Consider the following 22,726-nt stretch of genomic DNA (forward strand, 5'->3'; position numbering starts at 1 on the left):
GTGTTAATATACACAGAGTTCTGGAAAATCTTCAGTCTTAGAAAGCGTTGTTGGCAGAGATTTCCTTCCTCGTGGATCTGGTAAATTCAGTAAACTTTCAGTGACGACTTGATTTGATTTTGATTTTGCATTTGCATTTGATTTCAATTTTTTTTTTTTTTTAAAAAAACAGAGGAAATAGAATATTTTTAATTACATTCGTCAACCTAATCTTATGTTGGATATGTATCAAAGGTATTGTTTCAAGGAGGCCACTGGTATGGCAACTTCATAAGATAGAAGGCGGTTCTGAATATGCCGAATTTCTTCATGCGCCCAAAAGGAAGCTTACTGATTTTTGTAGAAAATTAATTATGGGACGCAGTTCATTGAGGCTTTCAGATAACTGCCGAAATCCTTGTTAATTTGGTTGGTTCCTTTATGCATGTAGCTTCTGTGCGCAAGGAGATTGCAGATGAAACAGATCGCATTACGGGGAAGACCAAGCAAATCTCTAATGTTCCTATTCATCTTAGTATATACTCTCCAAATGGTTGGTACGTCCCTTGCAACTACATTTTGAATATAGTTATTTGATTGACTTGATAAGTTGTAATTATGAGTTGAATTCTCTTTGCCCACATTCTTGAAGTATTTCGTTTCCTGCATATCTAACACACATGTGAAAAGAGGGGAGCGGTTTGCTGCCTACAGTGGTACAAGTCTTGGACTTGCAGCCACGAGGTTGCAATTTCTGTTTTGAAACTGCCGAGGGATTGGATTGCTTAAAATTCTGCCACTTTGGTGACTCGATACAAGAGTTAATGCATTTTTATCAGCGCGTGCATGATCAAGCTCCTAACCTTCTAGTGCTGGTTTGTGATCTTTTGAATATGTTTTCTCTCTTCAGGGCACATACCGTATGTCTCTCAACGTTCATCATCCTCGCTTGTGCTTTTGCATGTTGTTACATGCACTTCTTGTTCTACAGAACTACTTTCCCGCTACATTGTCCTTCATCATTTGGAAGGATCTCTCTAGAATTGACCAAGTTTTGAACTTGCTTTCTTGTCTTCCGAACTTTGAATATGTTTTTGGGCTGTTCACACAATAAATGCAAACAAGATCCCTCGTGCTTAATTCTCACTAGTGCCAATCACTCTCTAATCAGTTGTTAGAAACTCTCTCTCTTTCCCAGTCATCTTCCATCTCCCTCTCCCTCTCTCTCTCTGCTTTTCTTTCCTTCCTTTTTTTTTGTGGGGATGGGGACGGGGCTGGTTCTTTGGGAAACAGGCGTTCGAGCATTTGTTTTGGAACTTTTCTTTTGTGAGCTTGTGTGAGTTTCTATTCTAGTTATTTCGATTTTCCTCATTTCATTGTCCTGCATTGTCATTTTTCATCTCAAGGAACCTGTCAGGGTATTAGAGTACGTTGAGAAGTGAAAATGTATAGATTTGATTTTAGAATTTAAGGATCAATTGGAAATATCATCCAATAGATAGTCAAATTAATTTTTTTTTTATTGCTTATCTGTTTTGAAATATGGTTACGGTTATTTTTTAAAATATTTTTTTATTCAAAAATACATCAAAATAATATATTTTTATTTTTAAATTTTTTTTAAACATCAGTATATTAAAATGATTTAAAAACGCTTAAAAAAAATATTAATTAGAAGCAAATAAAACAATAAAAAAAAAATTTAAATTTTTTTAAAAACACTTTTTAAATTGATTTGGAGAAAATAATTTCATCCTTTAGCACATTTTTTATAGTGATTAATGTTTCCTAGAAACTTAGAAAGAAGATTCAGAGCAAATACGCAACAAATTTGAGGTTTAACAACCACCACCTGGTGTGTTCATTGCTTGATCTTTCCAATAATTCCTTGTCTGGTTCGATTCCTGAAGACGCCGAATTGCATGAACTATGCCTCTTTGGCAACCAGTTGAATGGAAGTATTCCATTTTCTATATGCAAGATGAAGGACTTGCAGATTCTTGATCTCTCCAAAAATCAGCTCTCTGGGAGACTTCCTGGGTGTTGGAGACAGTTCAGTAGTCTGGAGGTGATAGATTTTTCATATAACAATCTGAGTGGCCTTATTCCTACTTCTTTGGGTTCTGTGCAAATTCTCTGATCTTTACATTTGCAAAGAAACAGTTTTCAGGGATAGCTCCCTGCATTATTGATGAAGCCGAGATACTTGGAAACGCTCGATCTAGGTGAGAATGCATTTACTGGCCCTGTTCCTTCATTGAATAGGTGAAAAGTTCTCTCTGGAAATACTAATCATTCATTCTAACGAGTTTGATGGCGGGATTCCTCTAGAGCTTTGCCACCTCTCTCAACTTCGAGTGCTGAACTTGGCGGGGAATAGGATCAGTGGAACCATTCCTCACTGTTTCAGCAATTTTTCTGCTATGATTGGAGAGGCTAGGACAGCTGAACACTGGCTTTATGCAGGAGAATATGACGAGAATGCTGTGGTTTCATTGAAAGGGAGGGAGCTTCATATACCAAGACACTTAAATTTCTCTTTTCCATCGACATTTCCAGCAACAATTTGTATGGAGAGATTCCAAAAGAGATGATGAGTCTTGGAGGGCTACAAAATCTGGATTTGTCTGGAAACAAGTTGCAGGGCAGAATCCCTTCGAACATTGGCAATTTGAAAATGATGGAATCTCTTGATTTGTCTAGAAACAAGTTGTCAGGGTCAATTCCCCCAAGCATTTCTTCTTTGAACTATTTAAATTACTTGAACTTGTCATTTAATAACCTATCAGGTCATATTCCATTTGGGAACCAACTTCAAACCTTGGATGATAAATCCATCTATATAGGCGACAATGGACTTTGTGGACCTCCACTAAAGAGTTGCCCAGGAGTTGACTCAACCTCTGAAGGTCATGAACGAATCAAGTACAAGATTAATGACGAGCAGGAAGCACATTGGTTCTATTAAGGTTTGACAATGGGGTTTGTCGTTGGATTCCTGGGAGTCTGTAGCAATTTGTACTTCGTGAAGACTTGGAGGCATGCATACTTACAGTGAATCAACAAAATATACATGCTCTCCGTAACAACTGCAGGAAAGGCAATTTGTCTCCGAAGAACATTCTGTGGAGGCAACTTTAGTGCATCAAAAGGTTAGTTCTCAATTCATAATGTGCAGATCCCTTGGAACATTCAAGTTATAAGTTAGAAAGAATGTATGGTCACATGACTTAATCTAACAGTTTAATTGTCTCAGAGCTGTTGACTGCTGAAATTTTACCTTGATTTATGCCCAGTAGCGTTCTTGGATTAATAAAAAGATAAAGATTCCAGTTGTAATTCTTATCTCTTAACTTGCATCATTTATAACTCGTGTTTTCCTTTCTGGTATATTTCTGGTTCTGGTCTGAAGCAAGACCTGCATCAAGTTTTACACACGTGAATGATTGGATATTTCCATCTCCTTAGCTTCAATTGAAACACACATACGCATACGGCATATCTTTTGCTCTTTCTCCTCTTTTTTTTTATGAAGCAGAGAACTTCCAAAATTGGAATGCAAGTTGATGAAAAACCAAAGTATATCACCTCAACATCATTGTGGATTTGACAACTTTGTTGGGTCAATTCTTTATACTATTTAAATTTTAAACCGCAGGATTTCACAGGTGGTTGCTGTGCTGAAGCTGAAAGGAGATCTTCTCTTCAACTTCAGAGCGGGGGTTGTATTATGATAACTAAGCCATATGATTGATAGAGCTAGTCTCTTCCCATGGACGATGCGTGCCTCTATACAGGGTGCTTCACCCTACTCAAGGAGGTGTAATGTTATTAGTAATATTTGGTACCCAGCGCCTGTCTGGCAACCACGGATGCTTGTAATCTATTAAACTAAATGGATCACCTAAATCAAGGTCGATGAATCCAAGGTGGTATGCTACTGCACTTTTTTTTTTAAAAAATATTATTTTAATATATTTCTAAATAATATCTATTATCTACTACGAGACCTTAAATCAATGTTCTCAGGGGGCATTTTTCTATATTATAATGCATACTATATTTTTTACTTGAATCAGGGCACAGAAGTGCTTTTGTACAAGGAGGAAAAGGAATGGTGAAAAAAAATCTTCCCAGCCAACCAACAGCATTCTCATGCAATAGAAAAAAAGGAAAAGGAATGGTCAAACGCACATAATGCAAAACCAGCTAACAACCCGTTACATCCAGCATTCAATTTCTAGTACAAGTCATTATACGTGAGTACTATATGATTGCAACCACAAGAAGCAAAACGTGAATTTGTGCAAGACGTTCACACAAAACAGACAGTTGTTGTGGTCTTCATACTTACAGTACAAATACGAGCAAAAAGCATGGGGCAGGTATTCGGTGATGCAGAAAGATGTGATGGAGCGGAAGAACCTTATAAATGGCATGGGTCACAAAACAGAGTTTTCTGCAGTGGCTGGTGCAAAACTTGTGTCAATCGTAATATGGACAGCTCATTGTTAAATCAGGGTTCGGAGTCTTGCCTGCTTGCTAAGCACAACTCATGCAATTCGTTTAGTATCCATTCCTCCCCAGTGTGGCCCCCCAATACGAGGACCCTAGTCCCTCCAACCACACAGGTGCTATGACCCCAGGCAAACTTTGGTGGTTGACCAGGAACATTGAGAATCCTCCATGATGGTTTCTCCTCAGCAGGATCCAACAGGAAAAGCTGAGAAGGAGAGTGCAGCCCGGCAATAGAACCACCAAAGATTATAATCCTTCCACAGGGCATGCTGACAGCAACATGATCTAGTCTGGGAGGGGGGACAACAGAACTCTGGCTCCCAATGCCTGTTAATGCACTGCACTCCAGTTGCCTCCATTGTGGCTCTTCATCCTCCAAGTCAATGGTGTAGGCCTCGCCTGATCTCAGTCGTAAGTGTCCACTGTTGGCAAGTCCACCAAACATAAGAATTTTTGTCCGATCATAAACCGAGAGTGAATGCCCTAATCGAGATGGAGGTGCCCAAGAAGTCCGGATCTCTCTCCACATTGGCTTGTCTGTAGTGAGATCCAACAAGTAGGTGTCACTGAGAAGTACCCCGGCATCTGTACATCCGCCTGAGACAACCAGCTTAGAACCTTCTATGGTGCATGAGCTATGCCATGATCTAGGTAGAGGGGGAGTTCCGCCAAAAACTTCCTTCCAAGTTGGCTGTTTGGCATCCAAGTCCAGGACAAAAACATCATTGAGCAACCCTTCCCTACCACATCCTCCAAAAACCACCAACCAGGAACCATTGAGGCAAGAAAGAGTGTGGCCCCAGCGCCCTGGTGGGGATGATTTCACACTAATACGCTGCCACTCTGGATTTGCAGCATCCAGATTGAGAACAAACGTGTCATCCATTGGCTGCATGTTTACCCCTTCCCCTCCAAACAATACAAGTCTATTTCCTGCTGCACATGCACTGAAATTGCAACGTGAAGGCTCAACAGCTCCTCCAACTGTAAATTTCCTCCAGCACACAGCCTCAAGTGTAGTTAGTTCCCTTGCCAGACGCCCCCAGCCCAACTTTTTAGTCATCAGCTCCAATGCACCAGTGACTTCTCTTCCCCATGCATTTTGACAAACCATCTTCCTTACATGCTCATTTTTTGTTAATTGTCGGATTCTTCTGCATACAGATCCAATGGATGCAACATCCCTTGGCGTCAAGCGTGATAAAATGTTATGAGCCAATACTTCATCAGACAACTGAAGTATTCCACATATTTCTGGGTGCCCAGTGAATGTTGATTGTCCACGCGGAAGAGAATAATTAGCTGATTGATCAGACAGCTGATTGCAAGTCTCTTTGAAGACTGGATATGATACATGGTTCAGATCTATTTTGGCTTCTGAAAATACCTGAATACCTATTATGTGTGTGATAGCTCCATCATCGTCATGTATGGGTACAAGTCTGAGCCTGTTCACCAATGGAGTACCATCCTTCCTAAAGTTTAGAAGTTCACCTTGGAATTCCACCCCTTCCTCAAGACATCTTCTGATTTCAGAAACAACAACAGGATCTACTAAAGGATGCCTCCTTTGAGCATGAGGATCCCTGTATTGTAAGAACCGACTGAAAAGAAATAATTTCCAAAGCAGTCAATATCGATCCCTTACCTCGTAGAAAAATCTCAGCAAGAAAAATCACGGGAGCAAAAATATTGAACATAGAAACTGCACCTTGAAAAACGTTCATGGAAAACTAATCAAATACAAAACATTTAAGCAAAAACACAAACAAAACCTGAATAGCTGCACTTAGAAGGTGGGCTAACTGGTAAATATCCATTGCAAAATGAACATCGGAATTGGAAAACATAGTCAGGATATCAGCCATACGTGGTGCAAATCACAAAAGAAAGCCAAGAGGGATCACAGTGGCCAACCAAAACTCAGTATACTACTCCTTCCCAAGTGATCAACAAGTTAAATTAAACCAGGGAAAAACAAAATCAGCAAGATGAGAATTCGTCAAATAAGGTGCCAAGAGGACCACCTCAGAAAACCAACTTAATTCTGAATACGAGGAACCAAACTTTAAAGCCTATCCTTTTCTATTTAAAAAGCATCCCAATGCCCCTAGCTCTCTAAGACCACCAAACAATCTCCAGAAGCACAAAAATTATAAGCAAGAGCTATAAAGTCGCACCTGAACAATAAGTAAATCATTAAAACTTAAAACTGCCTCTTGCTCACAACATAACAATCAGGCAATATAACCTTTTCAAGAATCCTAAGTAAAAGAAAAAAACGAACATCTCACGAGTAACCTCGTTCTTCTAAATTTTCTTCCTTCTATTGACCTATGACAAAAAGAATTTAAGATGATCCCATCTCCTCGTCCCAGTAAAAAAAAAAAAAAAAATTGTCTCGGGCCATTATTCCATTCTTCCTCTTTGTCGGAATCAAAATCACTTGTAGAAAAATAGATTGTCTTTTTACCTATCCTTAATTTTTTTTCCTCGCCAACCAAACAAGCTAGAAATAAACAGCAACAATGGTAATAAGCCCTGCGTCATCAATTTCAAAACGAAATCACATAATTTCCCCATTTTTCTACCAGCCAAACAAGAGTACCGACATTGAAATAAAACGAACAAAGTAATTGGAATTTAAAATATTATTCTTTCTTTGTTTCAAGTAAAAAAAGAAAAGAAAAGAAAAGAGTAGGAGGTATTGAAAAACGTAAAACGTAAAACGAAAAATTAAAGAATAAAAAAAAAGTACCAGTTATGACCGAGGACCTCGTGAGCTTGGTAGCCAGTGAAGTTCTGGAAGACCTTGTTGACATATATGATAGGAAAATCAAGCTCTAAAGCATCCGAAACTACAAAAGATGTGGGATTCGTTGGGTAGAAAAACAACCCTCCTCTTGTGTCCTCCATTAATGAAACCTCTCTTTCCAATTCTTCCTCTTCCTCTTCCTCTTCTTCCTCCTCCCCTTTTTCTTTGAAGGATTTGGCGCATTTCAGCCTTTTACCAGAGCTTTGCAACTCTTCATCTTCCTCATCCTTTTCTTCTTGAGGTTTTGACATGGTCTCTGTCTCCCCCTCACTCTCCCTCTGTGTGCGTGGAAAAACGAAAGAAGAGAAATCAGAGAAAAAGAAAAGACTCTTGCTGTGAGGATTGGAAGCGGAAGTTGAATTGAAGTGAAGCGTGTAAGTGGAGTCACTGTGCTTCTGTTCTGCTACTCGAGATATTTGTGCTTTGGCTACTTCGCTACTCACAATGGCCCTCTTCGTTCCCTTCATTTCCCAAAATGCCATCGATTTCTCTTTCCTTTAGGCTCCGTTTGTTTGCAGGAAAGTGGTTTCCTTTTGGAAAGTGAATTCTGGAAAAAGTGAATTCCTGGAAAGTGAATTCCGGGAAAGTATTTTCCGATGTTTGGTAGTGTTATGGAAAATGAACTGGAAAATAATTTAATAATGAATTAATTTTTTTTTCAAGTTTATCTAATATATATAAATATTTAATATAAAATATTTAATCACTTACAATTGTCATAACCCAATTTTGACCTTTTTTATTTTTATTATTTAAAAAAAATAATAAAAAATAAAAATAAAATAAATGAAGATGAATTAAAATTTGGGTTAAGGGCAACATGATTGGAAGTTTAAAGATTTAATTAAACTCTTGACTAGGTTAATTAATTAAATCAAGGGTTTAATTGGAAATTGATTTAATTAAATTTTAGATTATTTTAATTAATGAAATCAAGAGTTTAATTAAAGAATTAAGGACTTAATTAATCAAAAACCCGGGACTTAAATAAAATAACCTTTGCATTTTAATTCACTGTTACAGTAGCAATGAATTATAATTCGCTGCTACAGTAACTGTGAACTGTAGCAGTGAATTATAATTCGCCATCTCTGCATTTTAATTCACTGCTACAGTAGCAGTGAAACTGTAGAAGTGAATTATAATTCGCTGCTAAGTGAATTATAATTCACTTGCACGCCAAAGGAAAGTGTTTTCCTTTCTTTAACCGAAGGAAAACACTTTCCTTTCTCAAAGCAGTGATTGTATGTTGACTGGAATTAAGTTTCCGTTGACTTACTGTTTCAGTTTGTTACCAAACATGGGAAAGTAAGGAAAACGAATTCCAGGAATTCGTTTTCCTTGAAACAAACAGAGCATTAATGTTTCTTTCTTTTTTAAAAAACAAAATATTCATTTTAACCTTACAAGACAACTTTAATCTTAAAACATTTTTTCTCTAATATTATTATCAAATTTATTGTTCAATTTCTGTTTATTTTGATATATTGAAAGGGAACCTTTTTAACTTTGTCTCATAATCATGCACAAATAACGTCAAATGTATTGTTATTTATACATTGATGAATTTTTATATTGTTTATGCGTGAATTTTATTAACATGAATAAATAAAAGTTACTAGTATATTTATAAGAAATTAATTAATTTATTTTCATTAATTTTTTTTGTGAAAACAATATTTTTTATTTAGATTTTATTGTTTGATAATTAAAATTATTAACATTCTTACATTCAATAAATTAATTAAATCATGTATAAAAATAACAAGTTTTATTCGATCTCAACACATAAAAATAACAATTTCAATTATCTAAATTTCTTTTTATTTTTTTTAGCCTAACACATGACAATGTTATACGGCATCGTGTCACTAAATATTTATTATATCATAAATATTTTGGAAATAAAAACCTTTTTTTAATAAAAACATGAGGGTTCGTTTCAAACAGAACGTTAGTAATAAAATTTAAAACGTTTTTTAAATAAACATTATAAAATAATTATTTCTATCAATAAATGGTGGTTAGACGTTAGAAAGAATGTCAATCACGAGGATGGCAGTTTGGTAGTTTAAGGAATAGGCGAGGGCTTTAACGAAGAATGCAAGTCCACGTCGGCTCAGTGATGGAAACGTGTGCTATATAAATATCTTGGGAACAAAAATATCTAGGACCTAACTGCCACCATTTAGCCTCCACGTCACCCACAAGTGCAGAAGATATTTATCTGGCGGGAATGGGATCACCTCTGCCTCCCATCGTTCCCGTCCTTGCTGACGTGTTTTTTTTCTTTTTTCTTTTGGTTTTTTACTCTGTTTTTTACATTTAATCAGTAAAAAAATAAAAATAAAAGACAAAATGTGCCATTAACTCAGTTTTATTTCTCAAATGATTATCTTATTTATCAACACACGTAATTTTACACCTTTAATATAATTTACCAAAATAAGACAGAGATGTTGTTCATGAGCTAACTGAATGTTTATGTCTCTTTGTATCCATAATCATTTTCATAGCACCTCATAATCGCAGAGTAAAAGATAAAATACGTGTTTGGAAGTATGATTATTGTTATTTTTTAAAGTATTTTTTTATTTAAAAAATTATACTGATAATATTTTTTTAATTTTTAAAAATTATTTTTAAGATCAATACATCAAAATGATTTAAGCGAGGAGCAACAAAATAAAAAATGAATTTTTTGAAAAACACTTTTCTATTACAACCAAACGGGGAGCAACAAAATATATGGGAAGCTTCAACCAAAAGCATGCATCATTTAATAAGCGAGGTCCATTTAAGCTACAGAATTGATCTGCTTCTTAGGTAACCCCTCATTTGCAATACATAGAAATGGTTTGCCCGTGATAAAAGCCCCAGGCCTGGACTCCAATTCGTTGCCTGCTGGAATTCTGCTGGAATCCACAACCGCCATGGATGATCAATATCGTGCAAGCTTATTAATCGAAAGACCAAGCCGGAAAAGCTCCCACACGGTACCGGCTCCTTTTTTATTTTTTTCCCTAGTGAATTAGAATATTTGAGTGCATTCTGCCTAATACCATGCAGAATTGCAGCTAGCTTGCCGTGAGGAGGAAGCAACTCTTGCACCACAGGAAGCTCATGCAAATTTGTCACCCGTGTGTATATCAGAGGATTCTTTTCTGGCTCAAGAACTTTGCAGGTGCTAGATGTTGTACTCACCAGAGCGTCCATGAATCCCAGTTTTTTCCCATCACTGGTCCGAATGTGCTCTGCAGAGAATTCCTTAATGGCCTCCTCCAATACTTTCATTTTCTCCTGCACTTCCTCTGCTGCCTTTTCTTGTGCTTCTTCATCGCTCAAGATAACCTTACCCATGGAGTCAAATAGCTGCGTTGATTAACTTGTCAGTATCGATATATTCTAGCCTTGGCTTGCAATGAAAATTAAATAAAAATATGCTTTATTTACCTGTTGTTGCATAAAACTAACCCAGAAGCGGACTTTGGCTCCTTGATAAGGATCAACGGGCTGAAGCCTTGATGTATTTTTCCAGGTCTTGTCGGTATATTCCCAGAACAACAAGGGGCTCGATCACAGGTTTCCCATTATGAATTATTACAGGCACTCTCTTGTAAACAGGAGTTTACTGAAGGAGCAATGGAGTCTTGTTCCTTAAATCCTCTTCCACGTCCTCATAAGGCATGCCTTTAATTTTGAGAGCCATTTCCACCCTCTTAGAGTAACTACTAGCCCACATTCCATGTAGTGTTACTCTATCTGTCTCCTCCTCCATCTCTCTGATTTGTTTCACTCTATATTTCTCTGTTTTCGACGTAATGCTAGTGGAGGATATGTATATAATATAGAAAAATGAATGCCACATTAATTTTCTTTCTTCCCATGTTAATGAATTGTTTGTCAAAATGATAAGTTCAATTTTCTGGGTTTTTTCCCCAACAAATTAAAGAAATCTGATCGAAGTTGAGATCGTTGAATCATGATTAAACAAAATGTTGAGATCATTGACCGGATATGGATTCCACTTTCTTTGTGCCCACGAAATTAACTGTGAAAATGATAATTTTCTTAAATGGATGATGCGGTTCCAGGATGGCCCATTATGAAAATGATAAGTTCAATTTCGGCTGGAGTCATCATGCTTGAGGAAACGTGAATCCTTCCAAAATGTCATTTCTGCTGAAGCTAGAAATTAAAATACTTTCCAAAATGTCATTTAGGAGAAAGACGGCTCTTGAAGGCTTCCCATGTTAGGTCCTTCTCTAGATACTCTATATTAGAGGGGTTGAAAGGACCTTTGATTCTGTCTATGGATTTTATCACTGCCCTTGCTGGAAGAACACTTTTTGATGGATCTGGTGAAGTCCCGTAGCTAAGGCATGAAGAGAATCCCTGAGGTTACAAGCAAGAAACACAATTTTATTAATTGTGTGTGAGAGAGAGAGAGAGTGTCAAGGGATGAAGCCTTAAGAGTGTTTCATAGGAGGTAGAAAAATTATGGATAACAATGGATCTAAAAAAAGATTAAATTAATATTTAAATTAAATATAATTATAAAATAATAAATAAAAGAATAAACATTGCTAAACTCAGGGGGGGAGAGAGAGAGAAGGGGAAAAAAAATTTCACTCAAGATTTCTCTACCCCTTCCCCTGCAACGTTAACATTTAACCTTCTTTTTTTTTGTTGTTAATTCTTAATCTCCATTAAACGTTTTTTAGAGGTTTCTGAAAAAAACTCAGGGCTTGCTATCCAACAAATCTCAGATGGTCTTGTTATATCTTACAAGTCAATCCAGTAGCAAATCACTTCGTAGAGTAACTATCCGCCCTTAAAATTCGTGCAGAATTTATCTTTGCCACCTATTTTTCAACATTTATTAGTTTCAAAAAGAAAAACGAAAAGCATATATGTTTGCTATGGGGTTCTTTTTTCCTGGCAATTCTTTTTAATAGATTCTTGAACAATTTTACTTTTACCAGACTTCCTTCTGGATCAATAAAATTTCAAGTCCAAGAAATTCGCGACATGTGCAATTATGAAGATTTCAGGACGCATTTTCAAGCCACATCCTCCCATATATGATACCCTCCATAAAAACAATCCTCACACAGGGAAAAGGAAGAAGGATAACAAGAATCACAAGATTAAGCACTAATAATTACCTTAAAGATGAGCACCTCTACTTCCTGTTCATCTACAATCGCATGCACAAGAAGGGCTTCGCCTATTGCTGACTGACTGTAAAATTCCAACATTGCAATCTCCAGATTATGTCCATATTCTTCTTCTCTATCATCCTCGTCTTCATCCTCGTATCTCACTGGTCTTCTCCTCGCTCTGCAACGAGCGGCTGGAATTTCTTGGGTGCTCAGTTTTACAGCTTTAATGGTGGAGATAGTAGCGGCAGTACTGTTGAAGATTGGAATGTTTGTCATTGATAGAGTAGGTTGTAACGTGGAGTAAGAGGATGGCGTAACCCACCCCCTTGCTGTGTGCTTTGACATGGGCGACAGAGACACCAGACGCTCTAGGTTCCTTGATTAGTTTTGCTTGGATGTGGTTTGTTTTGGAAGATAAGGTCAGATGGATAGCGTAGATTTTATAAGAGGTTGTTATTTTCGTCCAAGAGGATCACATCGCTTCAAGTTTAATTGAGTAAGAGCTTATTGCCTCGATTGAACAGACCGAGTCAAAAAAGCATCTGGGAAGAAGAAAGAAGATAAAAAGAGCTAAGACCAGAGAGAAATAACTTAAATCCTTGCAATTCAATCCATCCTTGCAATTCAAACCTTTGCATGTGTTTTACGTTTTTTTAATGTGATTTTAAAAAAATTAAAATTAAAATTTTATTTTTTATGTTTTTATATTATTTTAATCTACTAATATAAAAAATAATTTTTAAAAAATAAAAAATAATATATTTTAAAATAAAAACACTTTAAAAAATAATCACTTCAACAATCCCACATATAATATTTAAAACTATTATTTTCCAGTGGTTGGAAAAATTATGGTCTAGAATACTTTTATTGGTTTTTTAAAGTATTTTTAATTGCTCTGGAATAGTCTATTATTTATTAATTGAAATATGTTCTAGAACCATCAAGAATTTCAGAATTTCAGAGAACATTGAACCTGATTCTAAAAAAAACAGTTTAATTAGTTAGATTTTAAATTTATTTTTTAAAATTATTAATTTAAATATTATAAATTTTAGAATTATTAAAAATTTATTTAATCATTAATTTTTAAATTTTAAAGAATTAATTAAGATTTGTATAAACGGATGAGAAACCACATTTAAAAGAAAAAAAAGAAAAAAAAAGACAGAACATTGAAATTAATACTGTAACGAATCTGGGTATGTTTCATAATCACACACTCAATTTGTCGGCTCCATAACGGGGCAGATAGACGAAGGGGGAAGAAACAAACATGCGCATTCAAGGCGCGGCAGGACGCCACCAGGTTGCCTTCAAGGCGCCAAACGTTTTCAACGGCGTGCAATGAATGACTCTGAGCCAGCCAACTTCTATTAGGCTAGGCTTACTGAGAGTACGGACCCAAAATATAAACGCACGCGGACCACCTCCTTGCGCTTTGGTAGGGACCCCCTAGCTACTCTCTCCCTCTTATCATTATCGAGTCTTTATTTTTGTGTTACAATTTATTTTTTATTTAATAATTTTTAAATATTTTAAAATATTTTTAATTAAAAATTAATTTTAAAAAAAATTGCATATAAAAATAAAACACACTAATCCAAAAAAATATCTAATTGATATTTTTATATATTTTTTATATGTTATATTAAAAATATAAATATAAAAAATATATTATTTTTTATTTAAAAATACTTGTACAAAATCCCCGTGACATTTTCTGACTTAATTCAAGTCCCTAGCAAACTTGTTATGTCGATAGTGTTTTACTAAACTAGATCATGTTAAAAGATTATTTTCATGTGGAGATTTAAGTCTTTTTTTATTTTTTTAAATTAATATATTTTTGATATTTTCAAATTATTTTAATATGCTAATATCAAAAATATCTTTTTAAAAATATTATTTTAATATATTTTAAAATAAATAATACTTTTAAAAATAACTCTAATTCCACTCTTAAAAACCACTACCACATAGTGACATTTATGAGGAATTATTAATTAATTGTAAACATATAGCATAAATTATGAAAATTTGATCAGAAGTACTAGAGAAAATAAAGTATAAAAATAATTCTTAAAACGTACCTAGAAGCAGCAGCTATCAAACATTTGCTTTTTACGATGTTTTTTTTTTAATATATTAAAATAATATATATATTTTTTATTTTTTTAAATTTATTTTTAATATTAATACATAAAAAAAATATAATTTAAAAAACACCTTGCACTGCAATAACCCGGAAAGGGCCCTCCCATGTCCCATCAATATTATCATTCATTCTGGCATTAAATAAATGAATAAGTTCCTATAATTACAAAAAAGGACCTCTTTTATTGCCCCTCACGGTCACGCATTATCCAACCATCTTTCCTACCTTCTCTCTCTCTCTCTCTGCTTTCCCTTCGCTTCACATCACTGGAATTCAACGCCTTGTAGAATTGAATCAACAAAAAATCCGTGAAATTTATCCCAACTTCCCTCACTATTTATCGATCTGAACTCTAAACATCTTCTAACTTCCCGAGATTCCTCTTTTTTTTTTTTTTTTTTCCCTTCAAAATTCCAGGGTTTCCGTTAAAAGATCTAGCGTCCTCAAAATCCACACCCAATTCCTCCAATTTTACGACTTTGCCATCTGACATGTTTAATTTAAGCTTTTTAACTTCAGAATTTGGCAGCAGAGAGTGTGATTAGTTGTGGGTTAGTGAGTGGCTCAGTTTCTGTTTGGAATTGTAATGGCTGCTTTGCAGCGAGTAGCGTCGAGCTTGGGCACAAGCGCAAGCACTTATGGATCGTGTAAAGGTGCAGGTGCAGATGTAATAGTGTCTGATCAGTTCCCGGCTGGTTTACGGGTTCTGGTAGTGGATGATGACATCACTTGCTTGAGATTGCTTGAGAAAATGCTTCGCCGCTGCCTTTATCACGGTTAGTTTACCCTGTTTCCTATTCTGATTGCTCAATTTGAACAGAGATAGGCGTGGAAGGAGATGAATGGGGTTCTCCGGGGCTACTTTTTGATGCATGTTCATGTCTGGTGAGTGTGAGTGAGTTAAATTTGGATGGAAGTTGGTTAGTTACTGATAGAGATAGAATGATAGTTGCAAATTGGTAAGCTACCTTGCCCATAAGTTTACTGCAACTGGTGAAACCATTCAATCGAAATTAAAAAAAAAAAAACTAGAACAAGTTTAGTCCCTTGCAAGTTGAAAACAGAGGTAACCAGATGAACTTTCATTGAACAAGTTAAGAAAGCTACACAAATCAATCCATATTGTTGATTTACTTGTCAATCCCAATAAATTTTTTCTTTTCTTATATCGCTCAAAATGCACTTGTAGTTCTTCTTTGCCAAATCTAAGCCTAATTGATAAAAATTTGAAAACATTGGTGTATACACTCAAAACCCAAGTTTGATCCTGCTGCAGAGTTGAGTCTCTGCAATTTCAAAATTGATTTTAGCATGTTATGGAACGCATACTATAGAAATCTTCCCGCGCATGATAGAAACAATACCCAGCATTGATGTCACATCTCCGATCAGAGATAGCAGAAGATGAAGATAATAGCTCACAGCAATTGCAAGATCATAGCCACCTAACTCAGGAAAGTGAAAAGATCAATGACTGAGTTATGGAGACAGATGAACCTTAGGCAAGGACACTGACCTCCTCGGTAGAAATCATCCCGTCCATCCTCTTTTTTTTTTTTTTTTTTTTGCATGAATGCAAAATTGGGCCCATGAGTCCGCACTCTGATGCTGCCTTGTTTCTCTCCGGATTACAAGACCATAATCCTCCTGAAGTTACGAATAAATCTCAATGGGAGCTCCACGGAGAAAACTGTTTATCCAAGTAACACAACCCAAAATTGGACCTCTGCCAGCAGAAGAGCATGAGATAAATTATTGCTTCGTGAGTAGTGATAATAGCACAAAAGTCAGTTCTTGGTATTATATCAAAGAACTATCCTCATATGGATTTTCAAGAAAACACAAGAATAAGATCCAGAAAACACTTCAATTTTAAAGGTTTTTAGACGTACTTGTAGAAGAAGAAGAGTTTAAATCTAGAAACTAAATGCAATTTGACAACTTCCTATTGTACCAATAAAAAATATTTTCATTTTATTTGTTGATTGCAGTTACTACATGCTCCCAGGCCACAGCTGCTTTGAAACTTTTGAGGGAAAGGAAAGGCTGTTTTGATGTGGTACTAAGTGATGTCCATATGCCTGATATGGATGGATTTAAACTCCTTGAGCTTGTTGGGTTGGAAATGGACCTCCCAGTCATTAGTGAGTGTATATTCCTTTTTTTCTCAGTAAGGATCTCTAAGTTGTGTATCAAACTGTTGACACAATAATCTGTCCTGCAGTGATGTCTGCTGATGGGAGAACAAGTGCTGTAATGAGAGGAATCAGTCATGGAGCTTGTGATTACTTGATTAAACCTATACGTGAAGAAGAGCTCAAGAATATATGGCAACATGTTATTAGGAAAAAGTGGAATGAGAACAAAGAACAAGAACATTCTGGAAGCTTTGAGGATAGTGATCGGCATAAAAGAGGGAATGATGCTGAAAATGCATCTTCTGTTAGTGAAGGAGCAGAAGGAGTTTTGAAAGGCCAAAAGAAGAGGAGCATTGCTAAAGATGAAGATGATGCTGAACTTGAAAATGATGATCCCTCTGCATCAAAGAAACCACGTGTTGTGTGGTCAGTGGAGCTCCATCAGCAATTTGTCAGTGCTGTTAACCATCTTGGAATCGACAGTAAGATCTTTAATGATCATTCCCGTTTAATTGTTTGTGTTTTTCTATATGAGGAATAATTTAGATGTGTGTGTGTGTGTGTTTGCATATGGTAGAAGAAAGATAGAATAGCATGAATAACTAGGACACAAATGAGGGAAAATAGTCCCACACAAATCTCCTAATTACAAGCTAAGACACCCTCTTGGAGGGAAACTAACATTAAAAGACCCAACAGTGAAGAAAAAGCATAATTCACTAACCAATCAACAATGATGGGCTTTAACCACCCATTCTCAAGCTAGAAGGCCACAAGTTTGCTGAATAAGAGGGTAGTTATCTGTAACAGCCATTCTAATAGCAAAAAAAGATGTATATTATACTTCGGAGATGAGACATGTAAATGCTTTAATGTCATTTCAGAGCTAAACTTGAGTGGCAATTGTATCTTTTGCTCAATGCAACTTTTTGGCTACCATTTCAGAGGCTGTACCTAAGCGAATTCTTGAGTTGATGAATGTGCCTGGTTTAACTAGAGAAAATGTTGCAAGTCATTTGCAGGTTTGTTTTTTTCCCTACTTCTCAATCTTCCATGATTCCTCGTGATTCTTTCCTTTTCTTTCTTTTTTTTTTTTTAAAAAAAAAATTCTTGTTTTGGGGCTGGTCCCTCTGGGTTGTTCTCATGCAAGCATTGGACTTGTATCCTTGGTGCTCTAAAGGATGCCTTGTCTTATTTGTCTTCTTCTGTCACTGCCACATTCCATGCTGTTATACTTATCATATGACATGACAACAACCGATTGGGTTTGTGAATGAGTTTCATTTTGCTTTGAGAGGAATAGTACCATCAACATGACTTACTTAGATCAAGCATTCCGTGAGCAATAAAGGGGTAAAATGACACATCCTTTCATGTAGACCTTTTGCTGTTTATATTTTGCTATGTGAAGAAAGCACAATAAGTGTTGCTATTTTCTTTTGACAAAAAATATAACCAATTGTCATAGATACTAGACCTGACTTAAGTGAAAGCATAGTGATCATACTTGATAAAAGTAATAGCATACATAGAATTGTTTTTTACTGTTTGCTTCATTTTTCATGTATTACTGCATGTTCAGGGTGAATGAATCATGGTTTGAGTCACCAAATAAGTTTCTAGTTGATCCTTCAATATTTAGTGAGGTTCATAATTCCCAATATACTTTTGGTTATTTCTTATCTACTAGTGCCTTTGGAATTTAATTTTGAGATTTTCTACTGAATTTATGGATTGACTCTCAATTTCCTACATGCATTTTCATAGGATACTGCAATAACAATTGAATTTTTAGATTTTTAAATATTAAATACAAGAACGTGTCTTCATACAGAACAGTATGAAGTTATATTTCAACAATTCAGATGTATTGAAGTCATTCATTGTGTTAATAATACTCTTTAATTTGGCTTCTTCTGATATCAATTTTCAGAAGTTTAGACTATATTTGAAGAGATTAAGTGGGGTTGCACAACAAGGTGGGATTTCTAATACGTTCTGTGGACTGTTGGACTCAAATGTAAAACTTAATCCGCTTGGAAGATTTGACATCCAAGTTTTGGCCGCCTCTGGCCAGATTCCTCCACAAACATTAGCAGCACTGCATGCCGAGCTTTTTGGTCATCCTGCAGGCAGCATGGTAACAACAGTAGACCAACCAGCTCTTTTACAAGCATCCGTGCAGGGTCCAAAATGTATTCCTGCTGAACATGGTATGGCATTTGGTCAGCCATTAGTAAAATGTCAAACCAACATGTCTAAACATTTTCCACAAAATGTGGTCTCTGCTGAGGAAGTTGCTACAGGATTTGTAGCCTGGCCCTCTAACAGCGTTGGAACAGTAGGACCCATCAGCAATCTTGGAGGGATGAGCAGTAAAAATAGTAACATGTTAATGGACGTGGTGCAGCAGCAGAAACAGCAGCAACAATCACCACAGCTGCCATCATTACCAGAGCCTAGCCGTATAATTAATGTACAGCCATCTTGCCTTGTGGTCCCTTCCCAGTCATCAGCCACTTTTCAAGCTGGAAACAGTCCTGCTTCAGTCAATCAGAATTGCAGCTATAGCCGAAGTCCTATGATTGATTACAGTCTTCTGTCACCTCAATCAAATAATTCCTCATTGAATATTGGCCTAATATCAAATGGGGATCTCAAAACCACAGGTATAAGTGGGTACTCGGGCTCAGGTTCCATATCTCCTTTGTCATCATGCTCTGTAAATCCTGACAATACCTCTCAGCAAGGTCAAAGCTCAACCATGGCAATTCGAGCTGCAAGACAATTACCAGGACTTGGTCCTAATATCTCTAACTTCCAAGGTTCCTATGGTGCTAAGTCAAGTGAAGTGCTTGATCAAGGACCTCTTAGGAATCTTGGGTTTGTTGGTAAATGTACTAGCATTCCAAGTCGGTTGGCTGTGGATGAATTTGAATCAACAATGAGCAACTTGGAACATGAAAAATTATATATGGAGACAAACGGTAATGCAGTGAAGCAGGAGCCAAACGGTAATGCAGTGAAGCAGGAGCCAAACGTTGAATTTATGGATAATGCCAAAGTTCTCATCCCAATATTACCACAATTGCCCCCAACTACAAGTGATCTCATGAGTGTTTTCACAGAATAGGTAACTTGGCTACTTGGATATGACATAAATTTGTTTATCCTTATTGCCTGTATATGGGAATTTCAATATGCTGTTGTTGCTGATATCAATCTTACTTGGACTGGGGATTTTACTTCATTAACTTAGTCTGATCTAAATATACAATTTGGCTAGCTTCATAGTTTTCGCATGTGCTTAGGATCATAATGTGGTCTTTTCTGTGGAGCTAGCAATCTCACTTCACGAACTGTTTTGCCTGCAGAACTAAATTTTAGTTTGTTTCGCTGGCATTGGTGGATGTTACACTCTTCTCTTTCTGTCCTTTTAATACTACCTCACTAAATTATTCAAGATAGAAATACAAGTTGGTAGCACGAGTGTTTTGGATTATTATTACCTGAGTGGTCTAGTTGCTCAAAAATTCATTTCTTTTAGAGGACCATGCATCTTTTTATTGCTACTCTCCGATTTGGTTTAGACTATCTATCTTATGCTGTAACCAACTGGATGCGCCAGTGATAGAAAATTTCATTTCCACGAGAGCCATTTTATGTGTGCACATAGACTTATCAAATGTAGCATTTGTAGATGATTTCTTTGCTTTTGCTGTCACTGAGACGCTATTTTGCGATCACCATGTCTTTTTGTGATATGATTTGAAATCTCCATGAGAACTGCTTGTATGGTCTTTCATAGGCTGGTTCTCTAATCTAATTTCAATTCATTGCAGGTTTGTATTTGTGAGGTTCCCACAGCTAGAAAGAATTCATATCACCAAAGAGTTCAGGAGGAGTTCTAATCTTAATTCCCACGGGTAGAGCTAGAGCAGATTTGTTTCGTAGCACCAGATTCAAGTTGAAGTCCGGGTATTATTTATTGTAGACTTTCTATTTATGGTGCCTGCGTCAGGCGCACTGTGGAGCCTCCCCAGTATCCATCGTTTGGCAAATTTATCATTTTGTGAGATTCCATTGAAATGCTGGGGTTGAAGTTGTAGAAGCACGAAGTGCTAGTATTATCTTCTAGTTAGCCTGTAGGCTGTAGGGAAAATAAGATTGTATCAGACCACAACTGCTTGAAATGCCTGTCCATCGTGAGGTATCTTGCCGCCATAATTATGTAGTTACGTGGTTTAATGATGATAAATGTTCATTTTTTAAACCATGCTTCTGATCCAGTATTTGTGCATTCCTTTCCCCCTTGTTCAACTGGAATTCCCTCCTTTAACGCTCCTTTCTCTTTCTCTATGTGTGACTTCTGAACCTTCCTAAGAGACTGCATAAACACTTGTCTTCCTCGATCTCTGTTTCGAACCAAATCTGGTCCCTGCTAGAATCAGCCTGTGTTACAAATGCAGAGAACCCAGGAAATTGCTTTGACCTAAATGAGGAAACCAGTTGGGAAGCTTGGTTCTTCCACTGAGGTAGCTTTCTTGTGATGTAGAAGTAGTGTGATTGTGCTGGAAGATATTATTTATATTTATTTATATTTTTTTTAATGTTTTATGAAGATAAGTTTTATTTTTTTAAAATAAAAAAATATTTACTTTAGATAATATTTATAATATATGCTAATATTTATAACCTATATTATAATTATCGCGAGATAATCTAAATTGACTTGATTTATTATTTTAATTTATTTTTTAATATTGAATTGAGTTAATTAAAAATTACTTTTTTTTTAGATTTATCAAATCATATAAATTATTAAAATAATTATAAATAAATATATTAAAATATAATTCATGATATTTTACTATTGAAATTCATGTAAGACAAAAACAATTATATAAAAATCTTATTACCAATTTGTCTCTTCTAAAGTCTAAACAGCAACACATGAGAGATTGTTGAGTGCGTGTACAGGAAAACGAAGGGAGAGAAAAATCAAAGCATATAAAGGCTGCGTTTATTTTTTTGAAAAGTAGTTTTTGAAAAATTATTTTATAATTTTTATTTATTTATTTATTATTAAAAAAAATTGATTAATAAAAAATACTTTTTAGTTAATGAAAAATACTTTTCAGTCAAAGAAAATTTTGACTTGGTTTTTAAAAAGTTTTTTTCTTTTATTTTGAACAGAAAACACTTTCTAGAAATTGTATATAATTTAGAAATGTCATATATTATTTACTGATTATATCAAATTTGATCCTCAAATTTTTAATTGCTATATATATAATATGTATATATATTGTTTTGAACACTTGTTTTTCAATTTCATCTCTTGTAATTTAATTTTTATATTAATTTTGCTTTTCATTTTTATAATTGGTATTTTTTTTTCTCTTATCAATTTTTAATTGAAAATTTTGATTTATCAAATTTGGTCCTCATTCTTTTGATTGTTACTTATTTTATTTAAAATAATTTATGAAATGTTAATTATTATTATTTTAATTTTTCATCTTTCAATTTTTTTATTTTTAAATTTGATTTCTATTATTTTGATTATTATCTATTTTATTTTAAATAATTTATGAAATTATATTTTTTTTAATTTTATTCTCATTCAACTTTTTAATTTGTAAGATTTGTTTCTTATTATTTTAACAAACTTGAAAAAATTAAAACATTAATAAGTTATTTTCCAGTTTATTTTTCATAACATAACTATTATAAAATATTTTCCAATTTATTTTTATTATACTACTAAACATCAAAAAAAATAATTTATTTTTTTTTTAAAAAATATTTTTTTAGTAAACAAACGGGAACGGATGGTTGTTTGATTATTCTTTCACACTCATCGTTGCGTACGTGGCCAATCCACAACCGGTTTTTTAACTTGACTCCCCGCTGCCGTTAAGTGAGAGGAAAACGTTTGCTTTCGTTCATG

The 22,726-nt window shown here is 35.2% G+C and overlaps 3 protein-coding genes and 1 long non-coding RNA gene across 6 annotated transcripts; 2 read left to right on the forward strand and 2 right to left on the reverse strand.

Annotated features, from left to right (window-relative positions):
* The first annotated feature begins 1,824 nt into the window (after nt 1-1,824).
* Nucleotides 1,825-4,188, forward strand: LOC118054313 (uncharacterized). Of its 2 annotated transcripts, XR_004688490.2 has the most exons (4): nt 1,825-2,204; nt 2,311-3,131; nt 3,638-3,908; nt 4,059-4,188. It is a non-coding gene; the product is annotated as an uncharacterized lncRNA (long non-coding RNA). The 2 variants fall into 2 exon arrangements; XR_012170570.1 differs by having other exon boundaries at nt 1,825-3,131.
* On the reverse strand, nt 4,175-7,708 carry LOC118054306 (adagio protein 3). Its single transcript, XM_035065826.2, has 2 exons — nt 7,256-7,708; nt 4,175-6,101 (listed from the first exon to the last, which is right to left on the reverse strand). Exons 1-2 carry the CDS (start codon nt 7,561-7,563, stop codon nt 4,496-4,498), a joined length of 1,914 nt encoding a protein of 637 aa, XP_034921717.1. The 5' UTR covers nt 7,564-7,708; the 3' UTR covers nt 4,175-4,495.
* Nucleotides 7,709-11,499: 3,791 nt separating this feature from the next.
* On the reverse strand, nt 11,500-13,075 carry LOC118054326 (uncharacterized). The gene is made up of 2 exons (XM_035065858.2): nt 12,481-13,075; nt 11,500-11,707 (listed from the first exon to the last, which is right to left on the reverse strand). Exons 1-2 carry the CDS (start codon nt 12,820-12,822, stop codon nt 11,528-11,530), a joined length of 522 nt encoding a protein of 173 aa, XP_034921749.1. The 5' UTR covers nt 12,823-13,075; the 3' UTR covers nt 11,500-11,527.
* A 1,738-nt stretch (nt 13,076-14,813) lies between these two features.
* On the forward strand, nt 14,814-21,046 carry LOC118054330 (two-component response regulator ORR21). 2 transcript variants are annotated; one of them, XM_035065869.2, is made up of 6 exons: nt 14,814-15,411; nt 16,627-16,779; nt 16,860-17,255; nt 17,719-17,795; nt 18,707-19,906; nt 20,616-21,046. In XM_035065869.2, the coding sequence occupies exons 1-5, from the start codon at nt 15,222-15,224 to the stop codon at nt 19,904-19,906; spliced, it is 2,016 nt and encodes a 671-aa protein (XP_034921760.1). In that variant the 5' UTR covers nt 14,814-15,221; the 3' UTR covers nt 20,616-21,046. The 2 variants fall into 2 exon arrangements, with proteins under 2 accessions (XP_034921760.1, XP_073267079.1); XM_073410978.1 differs by lacking the exon at nt 14,814-15,411 and adding an exon at nt 15,499-15,520.
* Nucleotides 21,047-22,726: the final 1,680 nt, after the last annotated feature.

Source organism: Populus alba, chromosome 8 (genome assembly GCF_005239225.2).
Source record: "Populus alba chromosome 8, ASM523922v2, whole genome shotgun sequence".
In the NCBI taxonomy this organism is placed as follows: Eukaryota; Viridiplantae; Streptophyta; class Magnoliopsida; order Malpighiales; family Salicaceae; genus Populus; species Populus alba.